Source organism: Perca fluviatilis, chromosome 3, assembly GCF_010015445.1.
Source record: "Perca fluviatilis chromosome 3, GENO_Pfluv_1.0, whole genome shotgun sequence".
Lineage (NCBI taxonomy): Eukaryota > Metazoa > Chordata > Actinopteri > Perciformes > Percidae > Perca > Perca fluviatilis.
The window spans coordinates 1,699,892-1,726,735 of NC_053114.1; the positions used below are offsets into that span (position 1 = coordinate 1,699,892).

General features: G+C 38.5%; 1 protein-coding gene across 1 annotated transcript in view; it reads right to left on the reverse strand.

Annotated features, from left to right (window-relative positions):
* cep89 (centrosomal protein 89) overlaps positions 1-26,844 on the reverse strand; it is a 76,070-nt gene that overhangs the window by 35,122 nt on the left and 14,104 nt on the right. Inside the window, exons 9-15 of the mRNA XM_039795088.1 lie at positions 26,533-26,616; positions 25,462-25,565; positions 10,723-10,838; positions 8,958-9,138; positions 8,129-8,296; positions 6,719-6,860; positions 3,743-3,832 (exon numbers count right to left, since the gene is read on the reverse strand). Of these exons, the coding sequence (XP_039651022.1) occupies positions 3,743-3,832; positions 6,719-6,860; positions 8,129-8,296; positions 8,958-9,138; positions 10,723-10,838; positions 25,462-25,565; positions 26,533-26,616 (885 nt within the window). The remainder of the gene's footprint in view (positions 1-3,742; positions 3,833-6,718; positions 6,861-8,128; positions 8,297-8,957; positions 9,139-10,722; positions 10,839-25,461; positions 25,566-26,532; positions 26,617-26,844) is intronic.

Genomic DNA, 26,844 nt, shown 5'->3' on the forward strand with positions numbered 1-26,844 from the left:
TCTAGTGCAGTGTAAACATAGTCTGTACATGTTTAAGTACGAGAATGCAAACATGATATAAGAACAAATATCTGGTTTTATCCTCTCAAATGTGGGGATTTGCTGATTTTTTTGTGTTATGTGATTGTGAAGTTTTTTTTTTTACTTTTGGTTGAACAAAAAGAATCTTATATCTTGTGGTGGGCATTTTTCCATTTCTTTTGCATGTTATACTAAACCACTACAAAACCTTAAAAGGACCAGTATAAAGTGTTATTATTGGTTAATATGTAGTTTAGATGTCAGGGAATGATGGAGTAGTCTAATGAAGTATAAAAGGAGGAAGGGAATAATGTCCTTCCACACATCTAACATTAATAGCTCTTCTCTTTCAATAGTCTGATCACCACCAATAGAACTCACATTCACACACACAAACGCATACCTCTTTCTGTCTGGGCTGTTGCTATAGAGACGCAAATAAAATTGTCCAAACCACTGAGATGGTTTTTTTTTTCCTGATGTGGCTTGGATGACAAAAGCTGCTGACAGCTGGAACAGAGAGCACTGGCCCTAGAGCAAGGCACTAATAACACCAGACTAATGTCATGTTCATGTTTGGCATAACAAGGGAAGAAAGGCTGTACTAATTGGTATTGCAGGACAACTGTCAACCACAGCAGTAAGATTTAAACCAAGGTGGCATTGCAGGTAGATGTAGAAAAGGTTACCATGGTAATTTGCTAGAATATTATCCATTATCCATTATCTATTTCTATAGAAAGGGATGGAATACATTCTGTTTTTGTCACAGAATGGATGAGGAGAAGAAGATGCTCCGTCTTCCTGTCCACAGTCATTATCCTACGTGTGTCTATTACAGCCATCTACATTTTTATGTTTAAAAGCATACATCAGAAGTGAGTAGTATGAATTAATAAATTATGAGGTGATTTTAAACAGACAGACAAGTGTTGTAACACATCTTGCATTGTTTGTATATTAAAGCAATGCCAGGTCTGAACTAAATGGAAACTTTTATATGTAACTATGTAATAATAATGTTGCCTTTAAACCCAAACTTTTAGACCGGTTGCTACAACAAGCTGCTGTATCCCCCTTGTGATCTGCTATCTGTCTGCACATTTGCTTCATTCTACTCATAAAGTTCTTTGTAAAAATATAGTACTTAGCATTCTCCCCAAACTGCAACTAATCCTTCGATTTATGATCCACACATTTACAATTGTAAGCCTGCCTGACTATGTTTTTAAATTATATCTGTATTGTACAGTATTCTGGATACATGTCTCAGTTCAGCTTATCTGTGTCACATACATATAGTCCATACATGGACAGCTTAAAATAATAGTATTTAGGTACATTTCCAGCTGAGATTGCAGATACACTATAGCCCAGAGATGGACTCGAGTCGCACTTAAGTCACTCAAACTGTGACTTCAGACTTGACTTGCGACTCGACCCAAAAAACTTCAGACTTGACTCAGACTCGAGCTTTGAGACTCATGAACATGTTTTCATGCAATTATTGCTTTTTAAATCTAAATTTATTCATGTATTTCTATTTTCTTTTATTGGCGCATATACGTTGGAAACGTATGACGAGCCTCATGTCCCCTGCCCTTTGCCATAATGTGCAACATAACGCATGCATTATGCCTTATGTCCGCGCACTCACATGTAAAAAAAATATATACATTGACGATGGCGACACCAAGTCCTCCCTGAGTTGTCCCTTTTGTCATATTTTGTTGCTTTCAATAACTTCATAAACAGTGGCAGTAAGCCAACAGCTACATGCACCAAAATAAATGATGATGGATCAACAATGCTGAACTTCATCAGGCATCTCAAAAGGCACACCCAGATAGGTCAGTCACTTGCTAATGTGAAAGAGAAGTTACATTTAGCATATATTGTCACAGGTAACAAGCTAACCATCGCTAAGTGTTGTGCTAATGCTGGGAACAGGCACATTGTATCTGTATAGTTAGTAGTTGCTGAGGCTCAGACATCCATGGCGGACAGGAGGCGGGACGCACGGATCCATCTCCCCAGGAACAAACGCTGTGTCAGGAGGGGTAACTCATGTGATGCGTAATTGATCCCGTGGATGATTTGTAGGCTATTAAGTGAACAAGGTGTACCCGGTCCACCAAACACTGGGCCGTCTTGACTGTCTTAATTCTGCACATATTTCTGTTACAGTAGTCCTATTTACTATTTCATTATTTCATCCATGCGTGGCGCAGCGGATCCGTGTGCACTGTCACCTGCCGTGGAGACGGTGGCCTCACCAAGCTCTCCTCCTCTGAGTCGGGTCTCCCTCGCGCTGGACTCAGTTTCACTGAGCCTACTAACACGTAGAAAATAAATGGCATTACATCAGTGAGTTCAAACTGCTTATTAAGCGTAATTTGGACTGACACCGAGATGCAGGTTGTTCTGTAAGTGGTGTGTCGCTGCCACTATTCTCTTGATTAACACTTTGACATTAGACATTTTTTTTGTGAAAGATACATTACATTTAGCATATATCACCACAGTTAACAAACTAACCATCGCAAAGTGTTGTGCTAATGCTGGGAGCAGGCAAATTGTATCTTTTATAGTTGTATCCATATGATGTGACAGACTTAGGTTAATATTTCACCAGGTCCGAGGGCTAGATGGATGTGTTAAGTAGACCCCATAAAGTTATCCTACAACTGTTTTTGATACTGATACTGTATGGATGGTAGCTACAGGACGTGCTTTGAATTCATAAGATTTAACAATACAGTGTTAGGGACAGATCAGATGGCCAGAGACTTGACACTTGACTTGGACTCGTGGCAAAAGACTTGAGACTTGACTTGAACTTGCCCCTCAAAGACTTGAGACTCGAATTGAACTTGCCCCTCAAATACTTGAGACTCGACTTGAACTTGCCCCTCAAAGACTTGAGACTCGACTTGAACTTGCCCCTCAAAGACTTGAGACTCGACTTGAACTTGCTCCTCAAAGACTTGAGACTCGACTTGGACTTCCAAAACATGACTTGTGAACATCTCTGCTATAGCCCCAGTGGTATCATTTAGCAACAGACAACAGAAAGTAATTAAGTAGCAGAAATACAGTAGATGTAATCAAACAACATTGCCACAGATATAAGCAAGCAAGCACCATAACTACAGTACAAGCAGTAGCAGTGTCACAGGGATACTCCGAGACAAATGGACCAAAGTCAAAGAGACCAGCACATACAGCAACAGCTATCATTGCTGGTGTTTTCTTTACATTTAACATGCTGACTGTGTGTGCTGTTGAGTCTACACTAAGTTAAAGATGGAATGAAATGAAGTGGAGACTCAATGAGGGAGAGATGGCAATCTGAGAAACACAATTGTGTACATACATTTATTCTTTCTGAGTGGTGGAGACCGGTAGTAGGATTAGCATTAGTATCAAGTGCAGTTGAGTGGGCTGATCAATAGGAAAGAGATTGGGGGATTATCTTGGGCAAAATTAACTTCAGGTAAAATGCTGTGTTTCAGTGTGGACCGTTGAGGCACCAGCTGAGCCAAAGTTGTAGCCTCACAAGCTACTGTGGTATCAGGGGTTAAGATCAGATTAACCTGCCTGCCATTCAGCATGGTAGTTTCAGGGCATAGGTTAGACAAAGACTCTCCCCATCTTTGATCAGAATAGACAGATGGAGTTGACTGTAGTGCAAAAGTGACGTTTGAATAAAGAACCTTACTTTGACTGCTTCCTGTAGTTTTCCGAATTGAACTGTGCCATTTAGAATCCTGCTGACGAATCCCTGCTTTTCCTGCTGAAGAACTGAAGCCTGGGGATGTAGAGAGGGAAGACGGGGGGTTACTGATCTAAGAGAGGAACACAGACGGGGGGTAGAACACACAATTGGAAGAAGGAAGTGAGGGATTATGGGAGAAATGGATATAGGAAAAGAAGGAAAGAATGTTTAACTGTTGCCAATTTACAGTAGTCCTGTGTGAGGCACAAACACTGACACAAACCACCTATTTTAAGTATAATAAAACTAATTCTGGTTCAGTGTGGCAGGTGTTCCCTGGTTTCATTTGTGCTGTGTAATTTTTCTGTGTTTGTTGCTGTTGTTGTGCTGTCAAAATTGTCATGGTCTTTGATGTGATTTGTTACGTGCTGCAGATCAAATTTCCTTTGGGATAATAAAGTTGAAAGTTGAAGTTGAAGTAATCAAAGGTCTAGAACTTAGGTGTGCAGAGAAATGAGAGAAAGAAAAGGATACTGCTAAAATAATAGCATTAGTCGATCATTATCAAATTAATAATCAAATCAAAACAATGGTGAATACCCGTCAGCCAAAAAAACACAGCTATTTCTGTGCTAATGTAACATAAAATAACTTTAACTCCAGCTTGCACAGTATAATGAAGGTGTTTTATTGTAGCCAAACAGTCCCACATTCTCCTCATTTAGGCTGACATGGATCTTCTGTACCTACTAAAAGAGTAGGTACAAATCAAAACAGGTATGTTAAAAAAAGGCTGTGATTAAGAAGGGAAAACAGGGAGATCACACACACACACACACACACACACACACACACACACACACACACACACACACACACAAAATTGTGATCATCCTGTCCTCTTCCAGACAAAACGGTTCTTAGCTAGTTAGCTTTAGACCTGCTACCTCTTATATGGTGTCAGTCTGACCTTCTACACATGATGGGCTCTTGCTTATGCTCTTTAAAGCAAGCTATGGCAAAGTCCCTGAATCTATTAACATTTACCAGAAAAACCTTTTCTGTTCCTCTGCCAAACACTCAGCCAACTGAGCCAAGTACATATTCTATTTGTTTCAGATTAGTTACTATATTTTTTGGTTTGACACACTATATTTTATGGCTTTGAACATATACTCATCTACCAACATTGAAGAGCACCTCCTCTACCTAAGTAGTGATAGTAAATGCACCTAAAAGAGTAAATTATGTTTTATGAATGAATTATCATTAAAAATGACTAATCCAGTCAGATACCATAGCTCCAAAAGAACAAAAGGTGCTATTAATGGAATGCTAGGAGTCTTCCTTGCTGAAAATAGATCAAATCACTAAAAATGTACAAGCAACAGAATAGTTAGTTAATAGATAGTTATTGTGTGTGATCTCCTTTGTTCCCATCATTCTTTTCTCTCTTAACTGTAGACTATCAATATAAGTAAAAACCTAATTGATTATAAGCTTTGACAAAATTTAAGCCTTGGTCAAAGAAAAAAAGTGTTCTGTTGTCTGTGACCTTGTTTTTATTGTTTGCAGCTTTAAGCAGCTCCTCCATTCCAACTGTGCATTGCATTATAAGCTAATTTAGTTAACTGACATCTTTGAGTATATATAATGTCATTTTTAACTCTAGTGTATGTATGTATGTAGTGTATGTACCCTACAGTATGTGACAAAGAGTTGGAACTCAGAATTTTGAATACCTAGCCTTTCCACACTTCCACTAGTCAGATCAGATTTACAAACCCACCAGGCACATTCTACAAGTAATGGAGAGTGCAGTTTAGACATAGTCCAGTGCTGGGTTTATCACAGAGATGACAAATTTAGAAAAGAAATGTCATGCTGGCTAATTCCAAAACATTGATTCCACATGTAGTTCAAGTTAATGGCATTTAATAATTCAATAGGAGTTATTATTAAAAGCATGTTATCCAGCCATACATCTTTCTTCTAACCAGTTATCCTGGATGGATGGGTGGAATAACTGAATGGTTGATGTCTCACTGACATGGTGAGGTAAATGCAGCTATATGCATACTGTAAATGTCTTATCAACGAGTGCAATTGCTAGCCTGCGGTGACTTTGCAGTTCTTGGAATGTCCAGTTTAATTTCATGTAAAATGAACAAAAAGCCTTGAATCCCCATCATCTGTTTGTTTGTCGTGGTGAAACAGATATTTCATTTGTAATTTTTCTTTACCAATGCTTTTATTTTTTATTTTTACTGAACTTAGTCACTCACGTAACTCACTTTATGTCTGCTGTCCTTGAAATAACTGTAGGCTATAAGGATACAAACAGCCTTTCTAGTTTCTAAACCTGCTCTATTTATGCCTGCTCTTGACATGTGGAGAACTTCCACGCAAAACTGAATAAGACCTTTTTCATGGCATGACATTTTGATTTAGCAGTTCACAGCAGGAAAAGCACAGGTATACAGAGTATAATTTACTCAAGGACGGCAAGTACGACACTGGTCATGGGTATTTGTACTGCTTGCCTTTTAATTTTGAGTTGAACTGCTCTTGTTTAGTTTATTTTTTTATTTATATTCTTATTTTATATAATTTTATTATTTATTTTTTACTTTTCTCTATTTATCTGTACTTATTTCTGTCTATCTATTTAATATTGTGTTTTCCTGCAGGGGTAAAAGTGTCAGGGATATTACATGTATCTGCATGTACCTGTAGTCCCACTAGTTGTCAGTAGCAGTACTGCTACTAAACTTAGCACAAAAAGTAAGGACATTTGTGTTGGGTAGATTATTTCTCTGTGGTAACAATGCTTTTTGGCAATAAATCTTATACCGTTGGAAAGCCTGTTTAGTTCCCTTACAAATGGTACCCAACACACAAATGTCCTTACTTTTTGTGCTAAGTTTATACAGTATGTGTACCATGTGTGGTATAAAAAATCATCAGTATTAGTAGTACCATCTGTATTAGTTGGTCTCTCTCCTGGGAAATGTGCTCCGCCACAGAAATGACAGCTCCCATGTAATGCCGAGTCTTTTCCTCCTTCAGCACACACTCTTCCTTCTGTCTCTTCAATACACTCATCCTCCTCTCAGCCTTCCTGGATGATGGAGAGACAGGAGAGAAGAAGGGAATAGGTAAAACAAATGGGGAAAACAATGAGACAGAAAGGAAGAGGAGGATGGCAAAAAATAAAATAAATAAATAAGTAGGAAAGAAAAATGTATCAGGGGTTAAGGGAAAAAGAACAAAGCAAATAATATGGTTAAAAAAAAAACAGGCAATACAAGAATGCCATTTTGATGCAAGCAGGGTAAAAACACTGTTGGTTAATCAAACAACTTCTGACAATCTTCACACTTCAGAATGAGTAAGTCCATAATGATCTCAGCTCAGGTCTCCAGGGAGCAGAGGAAGGTTCCAGAGACCAGAACAGATTATAGAACAGCTGTAAAACCAAAATAAATTGTGCACTCTAGGGAAATTACCTGATCTGAACTATGGTAAGATATGTAATGCTATTGAAAAGCCACTCTGCAACTTCATCTTATGCCTGTATAGAGTGTTAAAGAACCCTCTTGCACTACAACTTACATGATAATGCTTTTTGGGTTAGAGTTAGCATAATTTTTAAACATGGGTTAAAACTCTGAAGAGGGGAGATGCTCCCCGTCTTTAAAAAAAGGTGGTTCTGAGCATGGCCTTTCCTGCAACCGGGGAAGAAGCTGCCAACTCAAATCTCACTTCAGGAATAACAGGGTAATCTAGTGGCAGAAGATTGAGGGAGATGTCAATCAAACACAGTTTGTACACGCATGCACACTCCTGAGAAGACCCCTTGTCTAGCAAAATAATTGAAAACATGGTTTGAGGGGGATAGGACATAAACATAATTGAAGGATATGGATAACATACAGTGTCAAATACTTCTGGTTCAGTAGGTATCTTTTATAAAAAAATATTAGACAGATAATCTGTAAAAAAATTCTCATTTTACACTAAAATATATTTCTGAAAACAACTGAGTACAGAAATCGGCAATGTAGTAACTTGATCTTGATTGATATTCGATCAGCGCTGCCTAGTTTGACCGCAGTTGTCATTGACACTGCAGTGTCATTGACACTGCGTTAGAGACTTCTCGGCTATGATTGGTTTTCCATGTGCCATTAGGAGCACCAAGAGGAGGCAGAGGAATGTGATTTTTTTCATAGATTATCTGATTCATGTAGTACTGTCAGGATATAGTGACAGTTTGAGTATACAACAAGTTATTTTTTATGAACATTGCCAACTGTAGCCCAAATAGCATGTCACAGGTTTCATGTGTAGGATGATACCAGACAAAGAAAGCAGTATATTTAGTACCTGTTGGCTTGTTTGGCAAGCTCCTGCTCAGCCTCCATTCTCCTTATATCAGCAGTCAGGTTGGCTTTTTCCAGAGCCAGATTCCTATTCTCCTCTTGCAGGCTGGACAATCTGAGAAGCAACTCGTCCATCTCACTCTTATTCCTACTCTCCTGCTGTTCCAGTTGCCTGAGAGCCAAGGGTAGATTATACAGCACATTATGACAAAACATCTAATACTTTGTGAACACAAAGTGCGTCCCATCAGTATACAGTAAAATGTACAAACCTACAGAAATGTCTGTGTTTTAATAATCCTGCTAACTTGAATCCTTACACTACTTATTTTGATTAACTTTTTGAGTTTTGGGTTAAATCCTACTGGCTTTCTTTCCCAACTCTATCAAACATAGCTAAAGTAATTACAGCTAGGATTCTGCTCGGCCACATCAATGCACTCGTCACATCCCAGTGCCCCTCTCTATTGCAATTAACAATGCAATACTTCAGCTGCTACTCTCGTTTCCTCTGCTACAGATCAATTGTAAACTTAATTCATAATATACTAAATCTAAACTGAACTGAACGGAACTCTCGGCAAACCTGTTGGAAAGAAGATTGGCATTTGGCATTTTTGGATGACAATATGAAGGGAACTGTACACCCTTTCCTAACATACAGCAAGCGAAAATGTGCCTCAAATATAAACTATTCTGTGTTCAGTTCTTCTTTTTGTTCTTACTTCACACAAGAAGGGTGTCCCACTTCAGCAGCAGAACTGTTTTTAATATTGACTGATTCATCTTTTAGAGAAATTAATATTTGATCACATAAGACATTGTGGCAATACCGTCTGAGTTTCCCAGAAACATTGCAATGTTCGTCCCAGGTGATGGCATCCTTCAGGCGGGCCTGCAGGACTAGTAACTCCCTCCCATTTTTCTGCACCTCCGTCCTGCTCTCTTCCAGGTCCTCCAGCAAACGCTGCTTTTCCGCTTCTAACAACATCAGTTGCTTAGACAGTTTGGAAACTATAAAGATAGGGAAGAGACAGGGAAGAGAGGTGAATAAGTGAAATGGAATAAAATAAACAGTCAGAAAAGGATGCAGGGCCACAGTGAAAGAGAATATATATATATATATATATATATATATATATATATATATATATATATATATATATACACATACACACACACACATATACATATATATATATATATATATATATTCTCTTTCCCTGTGGCCCTGCATCCTTTCATTCTGACTGTTTATTTTATTCCATTTCACTTATTCACCCTCTTCCTATATATAATATATACATACACACACACACATATACATACATATATATATATATATATATATATATATATATATATATATATATTCTCTTTCACTGTGGCCCTGTGGACCTTTATTTTATTCCATTTCACTTATTCACCTCTCTTCCTATATATATATATATATATATATGGGAAGAGAGGTGAATATGAGAATTTTATATATATATATATATATATATATATATGTGTACAAAATACCACACAGACGAGCAATATGTGTGTGTGTGTGTGTATATATATATATATATATATATATTACAGGTCGGAGCGGAGGCACAAAGAGGTGGGAGATCCATTCAAATGAGGCAGTTGTTGATATTTTGGTGGAAAATTGTGCAGCAATAACACATTAATGCCTAAAACAATTCCAATTACATATTTTAATTAAACACTCCCCAACCAGTAGACACATTTAAATCTGCATGAAAAAATTATGTTTAATGTGGACAAATGCAGGAACGTCTGAAAATCACTCTGGGTTTATCAATAAATTATTATAAGTGATTCGTACAGTATCTGTTGTCCACAGCTGCTTTAGACTATGAAAAGCTTCTCCTTAAGTACATTAAATCCCTGCAGTGCATCCATCTGACATAACACAAGGCTGCTACATTATACCCACACACACCTCTACACACATCAAATTGGTCCGTTATAACTCGATATTCTGCTTGTTTATGTGGGACACGTAGGATTACATTGATCCTTTGCTTTACAGCCTCCTTTTCAACTTTAAAAAAACAAAATCAGCAGGGGGGTTTTTCTTCTTAAAATGAATATTGAAGCAAATGCTGCTTTGTCAAATTTAAGATATGAAGTAACCATTTAAAACATGAAATACTGAATAAAGATTTCTGAAATTGGATTGATGCAACCATATAACATTTTTTCACCAAAGAATTGTGTATTACTTGTTTGTCTTCATTATTCTAATGAATTGTTACAAAACACATAATCTGCCTTTGGCTACAGATTTGTGGTGCTATTTGTTCACACTGTGCCACTCTGCACCTTCCAGCAGCTGCGCTCAGAGATGCACACACAGTGGCCGGGTTAGCTCAGTGGGTAGAGGAGGCGCACATATACTTGGAGGTTTATGCCTCGATGCAGAGGTCCAGGGTATGAATCTGACCTGTGACGATTTCCTGTATGTCTTCCCCCTCTCTCTCTCTACCCCTTTCTCACCTAGCTGTCCTATCAAATAAAGGTTTGGAAAAGCCCAAAAAATAAAAAAATAAAAAGATGCACACTTTGTGTTTGTGGTTGTACCTTCAGAATAGTGTCTGTTGTGGCTGGCCTTGGCCTTAACATGCTGAGCCTCAAGCTGATCAATCAGGACCTGGTTCTCCTGCAAAACCAGAAGGGCCTGTTGTTGTAGTTGATGACTGGAGGGAGAGAGAAAGAGAGAGATTGACATAGATCCCCTATGTCAGTTGGTACTAAGGCTAACTCCCTTCTCTCAGGCATACTCTGACCAGCCTCACAACAACACTGAACATTAAACAGAAATCAGAGTAAAGCAAATGATAAGTAAATGTAAAGAAACCTGTCTGGAACATTGGGAAGACAAAACTAAAAGCCAAAGTAGATTAGAATGTAATCCTGCACTAAAAGAGATTATGAATTAGCAGAACATCTCTCTACTGTCAGAGGTAGAAAGCAAAGACAGATCCTAACCAGGTAAAGGCTCAGTGGCTACAAACTGGCAGTTGAAAACACAAAAAATATAAACAAAAGAGAACATAATATGTGGTTACTGTTCGAAGGGTGAGGTTGACACAGAGATGCAATGTACAATGTAAAACATTCAATGAAACAAGGAACATGTGTGGTGGCAAATTTTATTTTAACCATTTCGTTTAATGATTGTTTTATAACGCCACAAGATTTAGCTTCTTCATGTGTAGATTCAAAAGGCTCCAAGTGAAATAGCTGGCAACCGTGAACTATAGCCTAGAGAGTTATTTAGTTTTACTAGCCTGAATCTTCTCACATTGTTGTCTTTTGCTTAGATAGAAGTGGAGAAGGCCGATGACTGTTTACGACAGTGAGAACTACGTAGGTTTCTGTCTCCTGAGATAAACTGTTGTTTAGGCTAATGAAAAGAACAGGAGCAGAGGGGAAGGTGAGACAATGGTGTGACTGTAATGATGTCTTCTTTTCAACTATGGCCATGCTAAGAGATATGTTTAGAGGGGTGGCTTAACAGAGGTTTTCACTATATGATGTGTGGATATTTAGACTTTAAGGTTAGAAAGACATTTTCAGTTGTACCTTTGAAACTGTGTTTTCTCCATTTGCAAATGTAAATAAATACTCAAAGACCAAACTTTGGTTTAATTCTCAAACAGTCGTTATTCATTTTCATTTTATCATGAATGACACTAAACGCTGCTGTTTCAAGGAAAACTTCCACGACATTTTGGCGTTGTCGGCAGGATGGATGAGTTAACAGAGAAAAGAGCTCCGTTGGGTCGCTGATGACTGGGTATCCAGGGATCAAAAATCACCTGCCTCATACCTCTAAACCTTTAAAAAGGTTTTTCAGAGAGAAGAGGGTTAGGACCACGGAGCGCTCTTGACTGTTTTCCACTCCGATAAAAACGAACAGGAAGAGATTTCAAGCAGCACGGTAAGATAAAATTGATTAATTACAATTGGATTGTGAATTCAAGGTTTTGAACAAACATTCTAAACAAGCAACCGTTGCTAAACGAATTGAGTAATGAATAATTGGCGAAATCATTCTCTTAACTAAAGAGAATAAATGAAACTAATTCTGACTTTTGGGAAGTGAGTAATTTGATATGTGTTGTGGGTCATTTTGGGTAACAAAGGTATAACTGAGGTTATGAATGACATCTTTTGGCAGACACGGACATATTTATGATTGAATTCCCATATGGTGATAAGACAATTGATTGACGGACAAGACCAGTGAGAGAACTGGCAGAGTAGGCAAGGCCTAAAAATTAATCTACGAAACTGATAGCCCGTTTCTTGATTAAAGAGGCAGACTGCAGAGTAAAACAAACAAAAAAAAATAGTTAACTATTTAAGAGATTTTTGACTGCAGGGTCGGCCCGGGTTTTTCATACAAGTTTCCCGAGCAAAAAACAAATAGTCTATAGCCTACTCTAAACGAGTTCTGGACCCTTTAAGGACAACCTGCAGGACGGTCTGGGTTGTAACGAAACTCTAAGAGAGCCTCTTGATTATTTAGAGACAGACTGCAACAAGGCAAAACATACTAAATAGGTCGAGTTATTTGACTATTAAGTTGATTTTGTCCGCAGGGCTGTACACGGGTTTTCACGCAAGTTTCCCGAACAAATAACCTTGCGGTGTGGTGACGATCACATCGACCAAGACATAGTATACTATAAGGTCCAAGGGTCAATCAGGGAAGAAGAAATTCCCCGTCCCAGTGATGCAACTGGACCCATTGTGGGTGAATGACTCATAAATATGGACCGGAATGTTTGCGATGTCTGTCATACTGGTCAAAAAGCTTTGGCTTTCCGAGAAACGGATCTTTGTCTACAAAGACACTGAGAATGTTAAAGCAAGATTTTAGAAGAAGTAGAAAGAAAATTAATGGGAAAATCAATGATTAAGACAGAGGATTTAAAGCTACTGGGTACGGGAAAAACAAAGAATGTTTTAAAATATAGATAAAACAGTGATCCAGGGAAAAAAGGCAAAAACAAACATGAACCAATAACCTCCTGATCAGTTCTAACCAAAGCCCATGTTCTGAGCTTTCTCTAAAAATCAGGAAGACGAGCTGGAGAAACGGAGGGACGAAGAGGACACGGACTCAACTCTGGGACAGGACCAACAGCATCCGTCACACCTGCATCGGGTGGAAAGACCAACGAGTACGTGAGAAAACCATGTTTGAAGCGTTTGTCTGCATGTTACAACAGGCTGGTGGGCAACATATGGAGCGCGGACCCGAAAAAGGCCGCTCCCACAAAGGACGTGGTCGAGTCAGAAGAGGCCAAGGCGGGTACCGTGGGCAAAATGCTGAGCCCTACAACCGAGTACCAGTGTTGGTACTGCAAGGACTTTGGACATTGGGTATGTAACTGCCCGAAGAAAAAGCAAAAAACACCTCAGACAGAGAACAACACTTGTCCCTCTGTTTGACTGAGTCCAACAGCTGATGAAGAAGGTAGTGCTGACACACACACACTCGCTTCATGCAATGAAGAAATGCTTTGCACTGATACACTGTTTTTGTTTTTGCTATTAGGGACAGTTGATAGGTTAGAAAGTTCTGAAAAATAATCTATTCAGTTAAACCATTATAGTATGTTATCTTCTGAAACCTACAAGAAAATGCCTACTACTGAGTGTAAAGTTAAAGGGGTTCCACTCACATAATTTGATTATTAGAGCTATAGATTTGACACTGAAGATTATTTGGTCATTCTATTTGGTCAATTGGGGCTGCAGGTCAAACTCGCTGTTCCTCTCTCCTGTACATGGGAAAAACAATTCTTGGTGTATGATTATGTCCACTTATTTGGTTTAGGTAGTGATTTAATGTGCACTTTTAACATGGGTTTAACCTCCACACCTGATGGATTGAGAATTTCTCGTAATGATGCAACTGACGAAACCACATGTTAATTACAGTGTAGCTAAAATGACCTCACTGAGGCGGTGTCTGTAATCAGCCCTGCTTCTGACTGCATGAAACCTGACAACCAATATCTACTGTACATCACTCAAGGCTGCATCTGCTTTTTATCCCTCAAGAAAAGTTTTTTGGTGCAGTGCTGTTTTCATGTAAAATGAACAGAATAGCAGCTTGTTCAGTTTAGTGTTAACGATTAGATTTTTACTTGAGCCTGTCACGTAAAATGTCTGTATACGTTCCTGATGTCACTGTAAGACTTTTGCTGCCAAAGCTAATGAAGCGTTCGTGAATATGAAACTGTCTCTGCAGTCTTCCCCGATGCTGGGACTGCCAGATCCCTAAAAACTGTTATACAGACATACACGTACATATACACATGCTTGCAATGAAGACATGCTTTTTGCACGCTAAAAACACTCCCCACACAATAGACAGATAAAATTAGACGCAAATACTGCACATTGAATAGAAACCACTTTTGGAAAATAGCTTAATTTATTCAATGTATTTATCTGATGTGTATACAAATTGCCTAGCATGGTGTTAATTATACAAGGGAAGAAAATTGAGTTTTTAGTTGATTCAGGAGCAATAATTTGGGTTTAGTGAAGTTTTTTTCTTCAAATCAGAAGCTCTCTGGTAAACTAGTTTTTTCCTTTAGAGAAATGATTGAGTGGTTATCCCAGGAAAGTTCACCATTCTTATGATATGTGTGTGTTCAGATTCTTAGGATCCTGAACTATAAAAGAAAGGAAAAAGTTCATTGTTTCTTTTTCCCCCTCTTCCTTCCATCTGAGTGTCCTGAAAATTTGTTAGGCAGACATTTGAAAATGTCTATTTTGAAATTGAAGCCATTCTTTTCACCTACACAGGTCTGCCCACGGGCTTTAAAGTTGTGCGACTTGATAAAAATCACTCTTTGGCTGACATATTTTTGTTGCAGCCTAAAAGTATGTATTTGTTTACAAATTATAATGGAACACGTACCATGTCAGTCTGTTAATCTCCTGATTACGGTAACATAAATTGGGACACCTGTAGTTAAGTTTAAGGAATCACAAATATTACATGCATTGCTTTTGTCACCTTTTTTTTTTGACCCTGATGAAGACTACGTTGAAAAGGTTTTTTTGAACAAATCAAAGGACGAGTATGAGTTTTCTTTTGTCTACTGGCATATACACATGTCCAGTGGCTGTTACCTTGACTGATAAACTACATAAGCTTTTCAGAAATTCTAACTCAAAAGCTCACATTCATGTTTCTTTGTTTCCAACAGAAGAGGAGACAGACCTAGGACACCGTGTGACTATTTGTAAAAATTGACTGACTGGACTGACACTACTGATAATGTGTTTATTTCTCTCCATCGAAAGGAGACTATAGAAAACCCATACAACGGCGTAGGCCTTGTATTCACAGTGTTCACATATTCAGTGAACGTGTGACTACAAACATGCATATTCACACGGTAAAAAACGAGATTTTTATTTACTGATGTTTCACCACACTTTTTGTCTCAGGTACAGCGTTATCTCTGGGAAAAACACACAAATGTGACGTGGATTGATAGACAAATTGTTAACCTGTAGTCATCAAGCTGCGTTCGGACTACAGGCCCCAGAAACATCAGTACACGCTAAAACAGGAAGTAATCGACAAGAAATCCGACCGTGTTTTTAACTCTTTATTTACAGATGGGGTTTATAGTTCCATGTTTAGATTCTCCAGAACGTACTCTTATTTTCTCAAGTAACATAAATAAGAAAAATAATTTTTATTATGATTGTTAAAGGTTTGTTTCATTCAGGACCTTCGAGCAGTAAATGCAGAGGGTCTATGTGGGTCCATGCTCGAGCACCTAATGTCTCCCACAGCTAAAAATAACATTCTGCAGGGAATGTTAAATGTTTTGATCCTCTGTTGTTTCGTCTAACGTTTTTCTTTTCTCAGAGTTCCAGTAGAAAAGACAGTAAATATGGTTTTATAGTTCTGGGTGATGGTAAGATGTACACCTTGACACACCTTTGTGAGGAATACATTGAGTTGTTAATTAATGATGCCATAAATTACTAAAAGAATAACAGTGTGTTTATGTACCCTGGAGAAATCCTTCTTTCTTTGAGAGAGGACAGCCAGAGGAGGGGACACACACACACACACACACACACACCACACTGAGATAAGACACAAGCTAAAACCAAACATGAGTAGTACAAGTGAAATTTTGGTTTAAAGAAATGATTTTGATATACATTTTTGTTGAATGTTATATGATATGATGCTTCCCATAACAGGTAACGATTTGGATAAATAGAAGGCTAAAAACTTTAATTTGTAATGATTCTTGGAACTAGCAGATGGTAATTAGTGTTACTTTGGTTTGTAAACTGTAGATAAAAAAGGACAAACAATGTATTTTGGGTAATTCGTCTTAGTTTAATGGTGATATTGCATAAATGCAGGTTTAAATGAGATTTAATCCTAAAAGCAGTACGTTTCATATCGTACTCTAATGAGTTTTTTTGTTGCTATATCACAAATTGTCTAAACTAAATTAGTTGATGTTGACGTTTATTTAATTAACGTCATATCATTTTATAAATTTACTGAGGTGAAAATTTCATCTAAAGAAATTATTTATTGAACTTTGGTTACTGATAAACAGGATTTGCTGTAAAACCTAGAACAATGTTAAGGATTAGAATATTAAACAGATTATTTATATTGCTTTTGAGTCATGAGCTTTGTCATGTCTCAAATAGGAGGGATATAGTATAGCAATGATAAATAAGGGGTTAAATAAAGAGAAAGAGAAAAGTAGCAAGGGAAATAAATAGTGTTAAATGATTTTAGTGTTAAATAATAATTTTTCTAAAGACGTTTGAAACATTTGTTGTGACATCACTGTAGCTCCAGTTTAAAAGATCTTGAATAACCAAAGTGATAGAATAGTTAACAATAAAAATTAACATTTAAAGAAAGAATCTGCTTAGCTGAGAACAAAATTGATAGTTCAACTGTAATCAAAAGGATCATCTACCCCCTGATGGACACGGTAGTATAAGGGGATGCAATAGTAATTGTTTTTGTTTTGTTGGTTATGATTTGCTCTAAAGAATTTTGCTCTAAAGAATTTTTTTTTTTTACATAGGTAGGGAGAGGCCCATAATAAAAAACACCTATTTCTTCCACGGCAGTATAAGGGAAATTATAGGTTAGGTTATTGCGTGAGAATTTTCTTCTGCTCTTTTGGCCATGAGAATCCAGGTGTCAAGCATGGGGATTCTGTGGTGATAACAACTTCAGGAGGAAGGATTGGCAAATAGACAGTGAAAGAAACCATCAGGATCCTTCCAGTGACACAGGGCAGTGAGAGTCACCTGGATACACACATCACTACAAAAGGTTCCGGAGGAGAAGAGGACAGGTTTTTCTACAACCTGCAACAAGTGACGAGTAGATCCTCTGCTGAGTCACCCACGAGGTTAATCGATTCAGAGATCAGCCTGACAGATGGCGTTTCTGTGCTATCTCTGAAATCAATCGGGGAAACTGGAGTTTTTCTCACTGTTTGCAACACATTGAGAGAGGAGAAAAACGAGAAGTTCTTCCAAGGAGGAAAAACCAGAAGCTACATATTGGTATTGTAGCCTGCTGTTTAAAATCATTTCAGAAGACAGCAGTGATACTGATCTCTTCTCTGACAATCACACACATACATTCTCTGACAGTGACAGCAGAATACACTTCACAATTGTAGAGGACACACCGCTTCTCTCTCTCACATTCTTTTGAGGAGCATCTGACATTCCTCTGACAAACACACACACTCTCAGCAGAGTGCTTTGAACACACACACATGGAGCAGCTGGACAGAAAAGACTGAAATAGGTACCCTTCAAGAAGAACAAGGGGGGTTTTCCACATTTGTCGTGTGTTTATTCTTCATTACTGCATTTATGATTTTCTATTGTGTTTATGGTTTTTGCATTTTATTTTTGATGAGAGAAAAGTATGATAAATCACGTGTAACCATTTCTCCCAACATATGCATACACAAACACTCTAGGAACACTAGTGAAGAACATGGAGAGAAAGACGAGTGATGCGTTCACTGCTTTCCATGTCAAGGAGAAAATGGTGGTTGGAATACAATAAGTACTAGTACAGAGCTAATATTACTGTAATGATTAACTTACGTCCACTCTTATGTTCCAATAATAGGCATTAGGATGGTTGGTATACGAATGCTACTAAATTGGGGCTAATTAGGGGTTTTGTACTTTATGTGGTTCCTCATGACCACACAAACTCAACTGATAGAATATTGATAAAGAAAGTAAATTATTCCTAAACAGCAATATTGTTAATATTGAACAAAGTTAAGTACAAAGACCTAGGCCATTTTCTTGTGTGTTTTAGAACTTAGGAAAAGTTCCTTGTGGATCACTTTCCACATTGACGACACACGGACACCACGTTTGACTAAGACTTTTGAAAGATTATCTAATAGATACATTTTCTACTAATGCATGACTTGGTATAGTTAAGAAATGTATGCGTGATGTAGGTTATAATGATTCTTGTTATGATTGTTCACTATTCCTTCGCTTACAGAAGTAAGCTATTTTCAGTAAAACCACACACATAGAATAACTGAATTTTGTTTGTGCTCTGACAGCACTTAATGATGTTAGAGACAAGGAGGGGTCAGTTTGATTCTGATTCTTCTCAACTTTCACTCTGTGAGAGCTCTAATAATTGCACTGAGCGTGTTTCAATTGATTTATATTAAAATAACCAAAGGAGGGAAGCATTTGATGGCATTGGGTAAATTAATTACAGCTTTATGGAAAATTTGAAATGTACTATGCATTGAACGACTTCGCCGTATGGGTTTGCAGTATTTGGGGTTTAACCATGGGTTGTCAATGGACATAAGCATGGGTAGATATGAAATTAGTAAATGTTCACACTTCACACCAGGTTATTTTAATGTTTAAATACATAACACATTCTTTACACAAATTATAAGGCAGTAGTCTAAGGTGACATTAACCAGTGACATTCAGGTCTAGGGTTTTTAGCAGGTCTTCAAATTAGTTTTTTTGTTTTGTTTGCTATGTCGTTACCCTAATCAAGAAAAAGAGTTCACTTCAATCTTATGGTAAATATGATTGAGCCTTCTGACGTATTTCGTCTTTCTGAATATGATAATAATGTTTGGACACCGTCTCTGATACTGTGGGAGATTGATTCATTTTGTTTTATTCTTTGACGTGGATGCTTGCTACTAACATGTAAGAAACAGACATGAATATCCATAAGGTTGAATATTAAGAAGTAAAGTTTGGTTATGTGATTAATTCTATAATAAGGGTTGAATCTTTAAAAGTAAAATTTATTTTGTGTGATTATTTTGTAATCAAAAGGGTGAACTGTGGTGGCAAATTTTATTTTAACCATTTCGTTTAATGATTGTTTTATAACTCCACAAGATTTAGCTTCTTCATGTGTAGATTCAAAAGGCTCCAAGTGAAATAGCTGGCAACCGTGAACTATAGCCTAGAGAGTTATTTAGTTTTACTAGCCTGAACCTTCTCACATTGTTGTCTTTTGCTTAGATAGAAGTGGAGAAGGCCGATGACTGTTTACGACAGTGAGAACTACGTAGGTTTCTGTCTCCTGAGATAAACTGTTGTTTAGGCTAATGAAAGGAACAGGAGCAGAGGGGAAGGTGAGACAATGGTGTGACTGTAATGATGTCTTCTTTTCAACTATGGCCATGCTAAGAGATATGTTTAGAGGGGTGGCTTAACAGAGGTTTTCACTATATGATGTGTGGATATTTAGACTTTAGGTTAGAAAGACATTTTCAGTTGTGCTGCGTGTACCTTTGAAACTGTGTTTTCTCCATTTGCAAATGTAAATAAATACTCAAAGACCAAACTTTGGTTTAATTCTCAAACAGTCGTTATTCGTTTTCATTTTATCATGAATGACACTAAACGCTGCTGTTCCAAGGAAAACTTCCACGACACATGTATTTTAACAAGTTCAACTCTATGATCTCAGATTTAAAAGTACTGAATGACCTCTCAAAATGTCTCACACACACACACACACACACACACAATATATATTTAATATAAATCAATCTTAATATTGTGTTAATGTTTATATTACCATTTGTGTTCTGACTGTCAGACTATTTGGACAAATTGTATTTTGATGCTTTGGTATTGTTTCATGGCACCTGCCAAATGCATTTAATGTAAATGTAGTCTCAGAGGTGTCAAGTAACGAATTACAAATACTTCGTTACCTTACTTAAGTAGAAATTTTGGGTATCTGTACTTTACTGGAGTAATTATTTTACAGCATACTTTTTACTTCTACTCCTTACATTTTCACGCAATTATCTGTACTTTCTACTCCTTACATTTTAAAAATAGCCTCGTTACTCATATTTCAGTTCGGCTTGTTTTCATTCCGGCTCGTCATCGTTCAAAAACACACACACAAAAAACCTATCCAAATCGCTCCATCCGGAGAGAGTGAATTTGATTGTGGTTGGATGAGAAGTATAAACATAGCTATTCCGACACCCTATTGGTTTGTACGCGATCCATCGCACCTGCACAGACCCGGTGCTAATACGGCACCGTTGCCTTAACGACCGTTATCTACCGGACCGAATAGCAACGCGGATTTCGGTGCCTTATTTAGGAGCCACTTAAATGACTGCGCTTCTCTCTGATGCTCCGAAAACGGACGTTAGAGGGAACTGAAACATCGCCGCACGGGACGCTAGTTAACACTACAGTTGGCAGCAGGTAACGTTAGCCTACCGTTAGCCAGCAGCTGGAGTAAACACGGTTAAAATGCTGACAGCTAAACGGTGTAAAAGTGTGTCTGTATTTCACTGGAGAGAACTGTAACACCAGACTGTAGCTCCAGTTGTCTGAAAAACACAGAAGAGATGTGTCACCTTTTTCAGCACTTCTGAGTTTGCAGGTATGATTTTAATATAACATTATTATAGTCATTATGGCCTTTAGAAGAACATTTTTTTGTGGAAGTGGGGGAAGTTGATGTCAACCTCCCAAGACCTGTAACTTTGTCACGCCCATGGGTGTATTAAGAGAACAGTCATGCCCCAACATTTACATAGGCTACACAACTGACCTGAGATCAGGTAGTCTTCTGAATCTAAATCACGCAGATCTCTGCTATTCCATTACAAAATTCACTTCTGAAACTTTTTTATGCGAGAAATCAACTATGTAAAGCTCAAATATGGGCCGCTTTACGAAAATGGATGGCTAATTGCAAATTTTGTCCAACTGTGTGTCGGAGTTCAGCGCCGGTGCTGCCTGTGTTGCTGCCTCGCCGCCCGGCCTGCCTTCCTTCACAGACCCCGGCATGCTATGAGGTACTTGGAGCTCCGTCACAACTGGCAGCCCACTGCACTCCATACCTGCGCAAAGTCACCGTCTTTTGGGCTAATGGACAACCAAATGCCGCTGCCCTGACATTGCTCCAGGGCCTGCAACTCCCCTCTTCCTGCTAGCTAAATGCCCGGTGTATGTGAGTGAGAGCGCGGTCAGCGAGCTTGTTACGCCAGTAATCTCTTACCACAGGTTTCAGTTAATCTTATAATGTGTGTAATTATAATGTGTTGAGTTATTTAAACAAACGATTGGGGAAATAAACGCCGCTTGTCCGCGAGTCTCATTGATAGAGCCTGCGGCTGGATGGAGCTCTATCAATGAGAGCTAGCTAGCCTCCCCTCAGAATTCCTCTGAAATTCACAAATATTCATTAACTTGAAAACAAAACATTTAGGTAGCTAGATGTTGTATAAGTGGTGTGACGAAATTCAAACTGTAAATATACTCTAATTACGCCGAAAATGAAGCTAACTATCCGTGATTTGTAGCTACATATAGCTAGAATTGAAGGGGCAGTCGCAGCTAACGAAACACCTAGTCTTCACAAATATTCATTAACTTGAAATCGGACACCGTTGTTAGCTTTATAAGACCCTTAGGTAGATGTTGTATAAGTGGCGTGACATGTGTGTAACATGTGGTAAGAGATTGCTGGTGTAACAAGCTCGCTGAGCGCGCTCTCACTCTCACACATGGGCCATTTAGCTAGCAGTAAGAGGGGAGTTGCAAGCCCTGGAGCTCTGTCAGGGCAGCGGCATTTGGTTGTCCATTAGCCCAAAAGACGGTGACTTTGCGCAGGTATGGAGCGCTGTGGGCTGCCAGTCGTGACGGAGCTTCAAGTACCTCATAGCAGGCCGGGGTCTGTGAAGGAAGGCGGGCCGGGCGGCGACGCAGCAACACAGGCAGCACCGGCGCTGAAATCCGACACACAGTTGTTGGGGACCAAGAAGCTGGTTAAACAGTGATTTGGCTCAGATTGAGTTGACTGCAGAGACACAGAGGAGGCAGGACAAAGGATCTTCGCCTACATGTGAATTCCAAAGCCAGTTTCACGAAACTCCTAAAAGCCACCACTTCGCAAGATGGAGAAAGTGCATTCAACACGTGTGGGACAAGGCAGACTGGTGGTGAGACAAAGAACTGCTTCACACCTGTGACCAGGTTGCAGTTTTCCCATTGGCCGTCGGGTCCTTGAATGCACCACCCCGCCACTAGGAGGCGGAGGGAGGATAAAAGCGGTCGGCACTGTGTGTTTCTTCGCTTTTCCACCGTGACTCACGTCGCTAAAGGAGGCACTAGTCCGGACTAGCTAGCTAACCAGCATCACCCTCGCTGGTCGAGTTTCGAGCTGGTACAAAGTTTATATTGGCCTGATATACAAAAGGGATCCGAGGGAATACTGGACGAAGTATTCCTTCATCTGCAGGGGGCTTAATCAGCCTGGATTCAAGACAAGGACTACGTTCTGGTTCTTGTTTGGTCGACCTGGATTCCGTTCGTCCCCTCTGCTTCGGACAAAACGGATCGTTAAGCTCTGGCAAGAGACTTAACTGACAAACAACGCATGTACAGTAAGAAGCTTACACAGTTCTGGGCAGATATTAGAACTAGTGCGTTTTGGTTTGTTACTAATGAACAAAGGGTTCGCTACCGCTGTGCCATTAATGTGATCTGATTGTAATCATGTATGGGCCATATCTTGTTATTAATCTATTCTGTGAATGTATAAATTGATCATTATACTCGTTGATTTATGTTGTGTTAAAGTAGCTGGGGTAAAACCGTAATTGCTATCTGCTGACTCCTTTCAGGAGTTTTAGTTACTGTCCGCGAGATAATCGCGATGAATCCGCTGTTAAGCCACTGAGCTGGCCGTTATCAATATCTTAAGATCAGAAGTGCCTCTTTTCTTTACTCTCCTTCTCTTTCTTCCTTTACTAACACACACACACACACACACACACACAGAGCTAGCGCACAAGAATTACCAAGCTAACGCTGTAGCTTCACACGTGGATCTCCCTACGTTCGTACAGAGCTAAAACAGGAACTAGCTACCAGATCGGCTAAGCGTTCCGTTTGCCTAGCCGACCCCCGGCTTCTTCAGCCCTCTCACAGCACGCAGCACCACTGGCACCCTCTTGAGGCTAAATAGTTTTGTGCAGCTCACAGGAGTAGCCATCTTTGGAGTTGTTTTGGTGTTTAGAACTACACTCCGACACTGCCCCCTCCTTTGTCACTCACTCTCTCTCACACACACTCACACACACACAGACACAGACGTGTCCATGACACATGCTGCTTTGTTTTTGCTTTGTTTTTGGTTGTGATATTATAAAAAGGTATATGAGTTTATTATTGAAGGATTATTGTTTAGCTACTGATAATTGTGAAGTTAATAAATCTTATTATACTTAATTAGCAGTTGCTTGTGATTATTTGTGTACTTGTTGTAATAATTGCTGGTCGATCAGGTCCGTGCTTGGATTCACCCCTTCCTTTATTTCCTTTTTAAAGGACTACCACAGAAATGAGACTGTTCCACAGTTTGATTATTGGTCCCTGACTAGCAGGGTGGTGCCCCGTTTTGATTGTTTGTCGATTTGATAAAGTTATTAATAACCATATTCATAACTTTATTAATATTGATAAAACATCTTTGATAATTTGCCAATGATCAAATCTGTACCCTACGAGAATCCTACACAGTCTTACCAAATTTGCAATTGGCCATCAATTTTCGTAAAACGGCCCATATTTGAGCTTTATATAGTTGATTTCTCGCTTTAAAAAGTCTCAGAAGTGAATTTAATAACGAAATAGCCCGACAAACAATGTATAACTTTGCAGTGTCTGAAATATGAGACCTGCTGTCAAGTCTCCCATGTGTTTCTATGTAGTTTGCTCAAAGCAATCAGTGCGCACCTCATTCTGAATATTCATGGGCATACCATATTTGGAAGAAAAGCTCTTGTTCCAAATAGAGCCATATTCACAGGGTAGTTAAGGGCCCAATAAAACAGCATTCGGGCAATTTTCAGCCCAACCAATGTTACATACCCCATTAGGAGACCTTAAGGAACAGTGTAAAATACCCTATATAATCATTCTATCACCCCTTTAAAATATTAATTGTTGGCATGATTTTATAAATCATATTTGAATGTTACATATGTGGCACAGTAAATCTAGGATTAACTGTATCTGTCGGCTGATATCTTAGTGACTACCTTACCTATAGGCCAGTAAGCCTATCATCAGTGGGAATTTATATTTGCTAAAAATATGTTGGAATTATGTTAAGGCATTTTAATTTATTTTTAATTTTTTAAAGTCTCAAAAATTTACAATAATTTGGAGGCCCCCCTGCAATGACTCTGAGGACCCCCTGTCGAAGATCTTTGCCTTACTTTTACTTTTATACTTTAAGTAGTTTTGAAACCAGTACTTTACACTTTTACTTAAGTAAAAAGCTTGAGTTGATATTTCAACTTCTACAGAAGTCTTTTCAAACCCTAGTATCTACACTTCTACTTGAGTAATGAATGTGAATACTTTTGACACCTCTGCGTAGTCTTCATTAAATGTCGGAACTAAGTCCAATGAGTACATACTGCAAATGTGTAGGTGTCAGCAACATTACAAGCTAGAGTGATGATGAAAACAGAGTAGTAATGGGGAAGATATAAGAGCACAGAAGAAGATGTAAAGCTTTAACTGCTTTTATTTCATAATTTCACAAAATTTAACCTTTAGTAAACGACCCAGAGACAGGCAAGCAGCAGTGCTGAAGAGAATAAAGGTAGAGGTATTTCATTTTTCACTTTGTCAGAGGGATGAATGATGACGGCCAAGCAAGTGCTGAACCAATACGCACTCACATTATTGTATATTTCTTCTTACCAGCTCTTTTGGCTGATGCCTCCAACCTTTGCGATTTCATCATGGAGTCTCTCATTTTCTTTGATCACCTCCTCTACATGAACACGCAACCTCTTCACCTCTTCCTGTGGCAAGCAGACAAAGACACATAAGGACCTCTGATTTCAAGGACAGCTAAACAAAAACAAAAAAGAAATATATACTACCACCTAATAATACTAATACTACCACCCCTTGGTCCGAGACAAAATCCTTGACAGCAACTACAGCTGGGTGCACCAGTTCTCCAGGGGCCTGTAGTAAGGCTGCTTGATTATGGAAAAAATCGTAATCAACATTATTTTGGTCAACATTGAAATCACAATTACTAAAACACGATTACTCCTAGACTTTCGGAAAGATGTTAAAAAGTTAAAAAACAGTGAAACATTCCTTAGTACTTTTCCCGGGTGAACTTTTTTTCCCCATTCAGAACACAAGACAAAATAAGAGTTTACTTGCAAAACGTAATAATTGTTTTTCTCAATTACTCTGTTTTTGTGATTTAGAAGCCAAAATCGTAATCATGCTTAAAAATTTGATAGTGGATTAGCCAGCTATCTCCATGAAGCGGGCTCATTTATTAACAGGGGAGGTAGATCACCTTGGTAACCTAAGACCATCTAACAAACCGAGTTTATGGCACTAAATACGTAACGACGATTAGAGCTACATTTCAATTACATTGAGTAGATGTTTCTACACTCTTATTCCATTCACTGCAACTAAGAATAACATGAGACAACTTTGTGATGAGAACTGAAAATAAAAATATACCATATGTTGTCTTTTACTGGAAAAATAATATTTACACTCTAAAGTGGCTTCTGTTTTAAATGTAACATTTCAGTCAGATAAACATGTGTAGCAAGTTTTGATCCCACGCATTGCATACATCCAAGGCAGCACACTAACCGTTTGCTTCTTATGTCTTCCATAACATATAACATTCTCCTGATTGATCAGATGACTGTGTGTGTGACTTTCTTATTATTATCCCCTCAATCAGAAGAAAGTCACACACATGCATACAGTCCCTCACAATCCCTTTACCTCAGTGGTTTGCAGAAGTGCATCTTTCTCGTTCATCCTGTCTTCATAGGCCAGCAACAAAGGAGATAAATACTTCATGTCAAGCTACAAAAAAGGACAAATAGAAATGATCCAAATTAGCTACAACATCAAACCCATTCATCTATCCATCTCTTGATCTATCCAGCAGGGTTCCAGATAGTGAACAACCCGGCATTCTGATTTGGTAATTTGAGAGAAAAAGCAAACTCTTCCTTCTGCAACGTTTTAGTGGTCCTGAGCCTGTTATGTGTCAGCAGACTGAGCATGTATGATTTCACATCTACAATCAAT